Consider the following 8,924-nt stretch of genomic DNA (forward strand, 5'->3'; position numbering starts at 1 on the left):
CGTATAAGCTGTATTTCTGCTGCCCTCTATAATAACAAATTACATTCGATAAAAATATATGTTTGAAGTTTGTTCTTTAAAGAGATCATACGGTTATTATAAGCAGATCCCCTATCCACGGTATGGGAAATAAGCGTCTGTTCTCAGGGTGGCTACTGCTGGGACCACCTCCCCCATCCCCCCATGATCTCCCAAACGAGGCCTGTCTCTTCTTGCTGAGTGTTCAAGCCCCCACCTTCTGAGATGTCCGAGTCCTGGCAGTGATGTCCCCCTCAGTCAATCGCCACCCATAGCAATGCACCGCTACAGCTTGTGATTGACAGAGGGGGCCATCAGTACTACATCTTGGAAGGTTAGGGCCAGAGATACGGGCCCCGTTCTAAAGATTGTGGTAGGCCCCATTGGTCAGACCCCCAGCGATCAGGACTTATGTCTGTTGATAGGGATATGTTTTAAGTTACTGCATAATTGCTTTTTTTTATTACTGATTTAGATATTATTTGTACATATAAATTGAGTATTTTATCATTTTATCATATTCCATGGAAATATTGTTGTTTTACCGAATTTTGTGTATTTAAAGGAAACCTGTGATCGCTTTCATGCTGCCTGAACCATGAGTCTTCAGGGCAGTCCCTGGTGGCTACTCCCTGTTCCTCTGGCCTTGATTGGTAGATTGTTTCCTTTGCCCAAACATGGAAAGATCTATTGAATGGTGGAATGGGGAGAAAACACCGGTGACTGTCCTTATGACTTGTGGTTCAGTTTGCGAGTGATGACAAATTCCCTTTAATATATCTATTCACAGGCATTGTGGCAATTGTTGTCCTTGTATCCTTTCACGTCTGGATATGTTTCAGCTTTTCTAATTTTTCAGCTAATAGGCTGCATCATCGGACGCCAAGGGACCAAAATCAATGAAATTCGACAGATGTCTGGAGCACAAATCAAAATAGCCAGCGCCATGGAAGGGTCAGCGGAGCGTCAGATCACTATCACTGGAAGCCCAGCTAACATCAGCCTTGCTCAGTACCTCATCAACGCCAGGTAAGCTGTATAATAGGCATTGTATGTCGTACAACATTACTTTTATTAAACTAGCCATGGTTTTACTACAACTTAAAAATAAAGATATAAATAAAAGAAAATACAGTACTAAATTTAACTTTAAAGAACTCTAAGGCCTCATGCACACAGAAGTAGATTTAACAACGATCAGCACAACCGTCAACTTGTAGCCTAGACTTTCAACCCTCTTTTGGAGCTCCACTATACTCCTCAAAGGCAGCACTGTTCAAAATGTAAATATGCGGAGTAGCACAAAAATAAACAGTTCACATGTAGTACCCAATAGAACAATCACTCACGGATCCATGAATATTCAGTTTCTGTTTCTTTTATTTCTTTCAAACGTAGTATAACAAACTTTCTTAAAGAGTACCTTTCAAAACTTTTGATACATTATAGATTAATGTATGCAAAATAACTTTCCAATTGCATGTTATTAAAAAATATCTATGCTTTCTATTAATTTTTCAACTTTGAAAAAATGAGCACTAGGGGTCTCCCTACCTCTCCGGGCAGTTAGATTTCGGACTCATGCTGGCCTGGCATAAGTCCGAAATCTTAGACTGCAGCCAGGACCAGACGAGTCAATCAGACAGACAGGGGCGAGCGCTGTGCTCGTAGCACAGCAGGGCACTCCGGACTTTGCCTTACTGCATGCCCCCATTTATTTTACTATATCTATAGTGCTGTTTATAACTATATATATATATATATATATATATATATATATATATATATAAATTAGTTATCTTTAGGAACCCACCATTGTCTTTATTTGCAGCAGCGGCACAGCAGCTCTGAGCTCCGATCTTCCTCCTCTCTGCATGTAAACAGCAGTATGCAGAGAGGAGGAGACTCAGAGCTGCCGGCCGTGCTTTGTTCACAACCTCTATGCATGCTCCCTACAGGAATTGCAGCATAGTGGAGGAAGGGCGAAAGTGAGCCAAGGCAGGTTTCAGATGACATTGCGCTTGCTGGGCCAAGGCAGGTTTCAGATGACGTTGCGCTTGCTGGGCCACGCCCCCTTATTCCCTAACACTAGAAAAGCTGAATGAGCAGCAAAAAAGCCAATTATTGAGGTAGAAAGAGGGGGTTTTGAATGAAAAGAAACACAGGGATAGTGTCAGTGAGAGTCAGGGACAAATGTGGGAGGGAGGGTATTAGGGGGAGTTTAGATCAGGATAAGTACTCTTTAAATAGTAGAAACAGACACAACATGCTGCAGTCTTTGCTTCTATCTGACTCTCCTAGCCATTGACGCAGCGTGACCCCCTTAGTCCGCCCCCGAAACACCATTGAATCCATGGCTGGGAGAGCCAGACAGAGGCAAAGACCGCAGCATGCCATGTCTGTATATACTATTTAAGAAATTTTGTTATACAAAGAAACAGAAACGGAATATCCATGGATCTGTGAGTGATTGCCCTATTGGGTACTACATATGAACTGTTTATTTTTGTGCTACTTCCCCCCATATTTACATTTTGAACACTCATGCACACAGATCCATATCTATACTGTAACTCTGTGTGCCTATGATTTTATACAGAGATGCTGTGTTTTTTCCCCTTATAAATTCATTGAGAATCCTAAGTAAGATAAAATCACATCATGCTTAATCTTCTGAGGAAAAAATGGGCATCTTGTCAAACCAGATAGAACATGTCCATAAGACTGTGTACTGTGGGTAAGGGATCCATGCATGCTTCATTGCCCTTGTACTTTTATTTCTACTATGGCCTTACTTCTGTTCCTGTGCACAATAAGACTCTGCATATGCCACTATATGGCCACTATATCTCTGTGCCATATGTGATGGATGCATACTTATTAAAGATTCCAAATGCTGCACCCGGCATTTGTTTTGATCATCGGGTGCAGTGCTGGAGGCTCGCGACATCACAGCCACACCCCCTCATTGCAAGTCTATGGGAGGGGGCATGATGGCTGTCACGCCCCCTCCCATAGACTTGCATTGAGTGGACATGGCCATGACATCACGAGCGGGGCGTGATAGTGACGTTACGAGTCTCCACCCTGCATCGCCAGTCATCCAGAACAGAGCAATGTTTGCTCCATGCACCGGATGGCTGGGGTGCCGCAGCCGAGATCGTGGAGGTCCCCAGTGGCCGGACCCCCGTGATCAGACATCTTATGTCTGATAAGATGTCAGGGGCGGAGTACCCCTTTAATATATATCCTTGATTTTTGACCAAATACCCCTAAGCCACTTCCAACTGTATCAGTGTCTTAAGGACAGCTGAGTACTATAGCAGAGCAGGGAGCTGTAAGCTTTCCTCTCTGTAATTCACTCTCATAGGCTACAGACCAGTTTAGACCTGTAGTCTATGAGATGCTGGGAAATGCCCCTGCACAGGCCAGCATAATGATAAGCACAGTGAAACCATCATGTCTGCCTGCACCTGCCCAGATATTTTCAACAATGAGCATCTTATTTCAACAAGGGAACAAGGATAGGCGAGTATTACTTTGTTGTTTATTAGGTCAGAATTCTAGTGTAGGAAATGCTAAGTGGAGAACCATTATGGTGTGGGGCATCAATACTGATTTGAGGGCACTAAGGGGCATTATAACTGAGTGGGGGCAACATAACTCAATGCTTATTTTTTTTTTTATTTGAAAGTGGCGCTTACAGTATGCATGGGTTCAAATTATATGGTAAAGCAATATCCAGGGACAATGTAATGAGGTCATATAGCTAAGTTTGTCATGTTCTAAAAGTGTTATAGCTGTGGAGTCTTCAATATATCTTTGATGGGGGCAACAGATTTGCCTTGAGTCTTCTGCCCCACCCCACTCTAAGTTTATTGGATATTAAAAATGCACTTGTCACATCCTGACAAATATCTCCAAGATAGTGGGGCTAAATTAGGGATGCTGGAAGAAAAGGAAACAAAACGTCTGAAAAACTGAAGTACACATAAAGTATGAAGTATGTGATACTGTTTATCACATTCTTAGAACAGAAGGTATGGTCATTTTATTGCGTTAACTAGAATTACCAAAGAATGAGTAAATAGATAGCATTACCAAGTAATTACCTATTAATCTATATATAGAGAAATGAACGGCACTCACTCAGATCAGTTAAAGGGTACCTCTCATCAAAAAAACTTTTGATATATTATAGATTAATGTATGCAGAATAACTTTACAATTGAATGTTATTAAAAAATATGCTTCTTTCTATTTAATTTTCCACTTTGAAGAAATGACCACTAGGGGTCTCCTTACCAGTCCTGTCAGCAAGCATTTCAGACTCATGCTGGAGTCCTAAACACTACGAGCTGCCAGTCTGCTTTGTTCACAAAGGAGAACACTCAGAGCTGCCAGCCTGCTTTGTTCACAGCCTGTTTGGCTGTGAACAAAGCAGGCTGGCAGCTCTGAGTGTTTAGGACTCCAGCATGAGTCAGAAATACTTGCTGACAGGACTGATCGGGAAAAATACAATAGAAAGAAGCATATTTTTCATTAACATGCTATTGGAAAGTTATTCAACATTCATTAATCTAACATATATAAAAAGTTTATTTGATGAGAGGTACCCTTTAAATTCATGAGGCTTTATTCATAGCAGAGAACAACACATCAACGTGCAGGATTGCATGGGCCCATTCAGTCTTGCATGCTGATGTTGTTCTCCATTATGAATAAAACCTGATGAAGTTCACTTCTCTGGGTAAGTGCCACTCATTTCTTAATGCAGTTCTTTGACAGCAATCTTGAATCAAAACAGAGCACCACTAAAAGTGACTGTTGCATTGTTGTTGGAGTCTTATACCTTCCCCGATAAAGACTGCTAAAGTGTCATTAGGTAGGGCCTAGGGCCGACAAGATACTTTGAGCTCCTTCATCAGGGCAAATAATAGTTTTACGTTCTTGCACTGAATATCTTCTGTTTTAGATAAGGCTATGCTGAATTCAGCAGGGGAAACACTACACTGAGAGCAAAGCTCTATATGAGCCAAGCAACAACTGTTTTGGCATTATAATTGTCAGATTGAAGCAATATAATGACATCCAGATATTTATCTTCTTCTGTGAACACACTTACGTTTAGTTCTTTTGAATTTTGTCATTTTCCAACTAACTTTTCTTTTATAGCTAATAAAACACGTCACTGCTAACTTGAAACAGATATAAGTGAAAAGAAGGAGTATAGTCTTTGTTCTCAAAGTGTACCTTTTTCATGATATTTCCTGAATAAATCAGTAATACATGTGGGTTTGAGAGATGATGTAATATAATTTATTAGGGAAAAAATGTACCTACTGCACCTTCTACAGCCTCATGACCCTTTTAGTGCTTTGTAAATCTCAGAAGCTTCTTTTGCTACTATAAAAATGAATCTATTTTGGAACAGTGAATAGAAGCTGGGAAGGAGGGGTATAACACTTCCAAAGGGGGGCATGTAAGCAATCTATGATGCTTTAGCTGCCACTGCAATAAGTGTCCTGTAGGCGGGCCCTTTGTCATAATTGCCCACAGCTCTCTACCATGCCCCCCCCTCATAGACTTGTGTGGTGGCGGAATGTGTGGTGCAGGGTAGATGTTGTTACCCTAGGGGCAGATGGCATTAACCCCTTATATTCGTGATGCCAGGGCATGGTTTAGCCTATAACCACCTGAAGGTATAACGCTGGATCCTGGGCTAGGCACAAGGGCAATAAAGACTCCAATGCCAAGTTACGGACAACAGTAACTTTACTGAGGGTAGACAGTTGGTAAAGTCTATACAGTTCAGCCAGGGCCCAAGGAGGTGACCAGTGACTCAGAGACCTTAAGGGCTTGCTGGGACTTGTAGTAGGACTAGGCAATTTGGTTCAGGCCACGTTGCTTGACAATTTGACAGAGACTGACTTGACTGATGATGATCAATGTTGTAGGTTTAGATTACTTGCACTTGACTGTGGCTGCAGGACTTGACTTGAGGTCTCCAAAACTCTGGACACACACTTGCCATGACTGACCTCAGCAAAGACTTGGTGAAAAAGAGAGAGTTAGCTCCACTCACTCCACTGATAACACATTTTATACAGTACAACATATTTACAATGGGGAAACTAATGCAGGGGGCCTTGGGGACACTGAAGGAGGCTGCCTAACAGGGCAGCAGGAGTACAGGGTAACACCTCCCATACTGGGCTACCACACTTGCATTGAGGGGGTCTGGTGTGATGTCACAAGGGGCATGACCTTAACATCACAACCCCTGCAGCCCGCACCAAGCGTTCAGAACAAAATGTTTGGAACGCTGGGGCAGTGGAGTACCCCTTAAAATGTAAGGAACTTTTCCTTAAGCGGCTACGATAGCGGTTGTCAGGACACCAGAAATACATTTTTTCTCAATAATGCAGGTTGCATGACCAGGACATAGTATCTTGCTACACTCTCTTCTCTCTGTCCTCAATATAGGGTTGTCAGCAGGTTTTAGGGACTAAAATTGCTGACAGACTAAGCTATTGCCACACATGCTCTGTTGCACCTATGAGTGCCATCAGATATTCCCATTGGCTTACAATGAGTGACATTGTTGGAGAAAAAGAAAAGGTTGCATCTGGAATATTGTTTGTAATTAGAACGACTCATTGGAAAGAATAAAGAGAAGAAAACATCTTCAGTGTTGTAAAAATGAGTTCAGCATTAGCAATACCTACACACTACATTGCGAAGCAGGATACTGACAGCTACTAGACTTATTTTTACAGTTGCAACTTTTACTGATTTGCTGTCTGTCGTTTTCCTTACAATCCTTCATCTATTCCACACTCCTATTCCTGTGCTCTTTACCTTTTCTAACCCCCAACTTCTCCATAATCTACTTACCATGCTCCCCCCTTGTGTTGCCGCCCATCCACTAACCCCCCCCCCCCCAATGTTGTCTTTTTCAGGCTGACGTCTGAGGTTACCGGGATGGGCACGCTGTGATTTCCTCCTATGACTTCCTACTCTGACCCTTCCGCCCACAGCCGAGAATTCTTTTACTTTCTGTCATCATCCCGACTACACTTCAGACCTGTATGATATGTACAGGACTTGCCAAAGCTGCTTATGGAATGCTTACGGATCCACGTGTCCCTTCATATTGTTCCATCAAGAGCCATTACAGTCATATTAAAGTCTGCTCATGGCACAAGACTTCATTATATTACAGACAGATTTCATATGTATAACTAATGTATTACAATACATGCATGCTGAGAGATGACGTTTCAATGACTTGCAAGTCAGTGCATTCTGGTCTTTACATACATATTCTAGCTGGGCTCAGTATACAGAGTATTTTAACATAATGTTCAGTGTTCATACAGCAGCACGTGCATGTACCATATTTTTTGCTAAAGGAATATGCATTCAATTTTCCTAGGGGAAATAGAGTAACATTAGGAAATTGGCGATCTGTCTGTGAAGGATTAAGCTGCTGCTGCTTTAATTTTTTTTCATTGTGTTGTTTTGAATGGAATGATGGATTTGTGTTTAGTGGTTAGGTAAGTAGCATGTTCTCCTCACATTTACTTGACGTCATGCTGTAGTGAAGGTAGAATATTTGTTACAATCTGCAGCAACCAATCCCCTATTAGGTTCAATAGGCTAGGGTTGTCATTGGTTGCTGTGGGTTACTGCAAATCATTTGCACTAAATTCTTACATAATTCCCCTAAGGTATGGTGATTGTGATCAAAGTATCCAAAGACAAATAAGAAAGATCTACAATGCTGCACACAGAATGTGCTCCTTTTGTTTCATGTAATGTTCTTGGATTACAGCATCACCCAGAGACTTCCTTTAAAATTCACTAAATCACTGACGTAACTATGGGTTGGAGTTTATTCCCAATTGTTCCTTTCCTAAGGTCATACTATGCGGAGAACTTTATGGGTCCTCCTTACCTGTTGCCTCCAGAACAATACATGCTCACCACCTGCATGGAGTAGTGTCTAGACCACCCTGCATGGAGTAGTGTCTTAGACCACCTTGCCCCCTGTGTAAAAGTCTCTCAACTGGATCCTTAAATATATAGAAGAGTGATCACTTTAGGTATGCCTTTTGGGAGCCTATGTAATGGCTAGCTGCTATGTAGGAGCTTTAAACGTAAAGGGGCACTACAATTCACTGGTTTCTGATTATGTGATTCCCCGTTAAGGGCCACAATTCGCTACCTGGCTGCTATGTTGGAGTGATAATGTCATTATACCACAGCATATAAGTCAGATGTAAGCCCAACCCAATGCCTTATTATCCTGACCACCCCTCTAAAACTAACCCTAGTAAATTCTTCTAATGATCCTGTATTCTGAGACTGAGTACACAGAGTGAGTGTCATAAATGATGGTGTCCAAGCAGTGGTGCTCACAGTATGCTGTCCTCACACCAGGGCCACTTAGTGCCTCTATATGGGTGTACCCTTGCTCCTATTCCCCATAGTTGAGCCTATAAAGAAGAGTAGGCCAAATAGTGGTGCCAGAACAGCAATAACATCAATATAGAACTAGGATGTGAACTTTGGCCTCCAGCTCCAGGTAAGTATGAAAACAACTTTATTGAAGCCATATAGTGAAGAAATACTTAAATGTGTTGAATGTAGAACATATAATGGATGGCCAACACATTTTAAAGTTTAAGCTTCTTAATTATTGGAGTTCTATTGTATGTTTTATGTCCAATACATATATGTGTTTTTCACTATATGTCAATTACTGTCATTTGTATAGACTTTTAAGATGCCATCCAGATATGTCAAAAGCTTAGATCACTTTGGTCTTTGCCCTGGAGCCACTTCCATTGTGAGTGTTAGGCCTACCATATAAAATTAACCATATTATTGTGTCAGACACA

At 41.6% G+C, this 8,924-nt stretch overlaps 1 protein-coding gene across 1 annotated transcript in view; it reads left to right on the forward strand.

Annotated features, from left to right (window-relative positions):
• PCBP3 (poly(rC) binding protein 3) overlaps nt 1-8,679 on the forward strand; it is a 54,384-nt gene extending 45,705 nt beyond the window's left edge. Inside the window, exons 13-14 of the mRNA XM_056534291.1 lie at nt 878-1,047; nt 6,981-8,679. Coding sequence (XP_056390266.1) covers nt 878-1,047; nt 6,981-7,017 — 207 coding nt within the window. The 3' untranslated portion in view covers nt 7,018-8,679. The remainder of the gene's footprint in view (nt 1-877; nt 1,048-6,980) is intronic.
• The last annotated feature ends 245 nt before the right edge of the window (nt 8,680-8,924 follow it).

This window comes from Hyla sarda, chromosome 8 (genome assembly GCF_029499605.1).
Source record: "Hyla sarda isolate aHylSar1 chromosome 8, aHylSar1.hap1, whole genome shotgun sequence".
Taxonomy (NCBI): Eukaryota; Metazoa; Chordata; class Amphibia; order Anura; family Hylidae; genus Hyla; species Hyla sarda.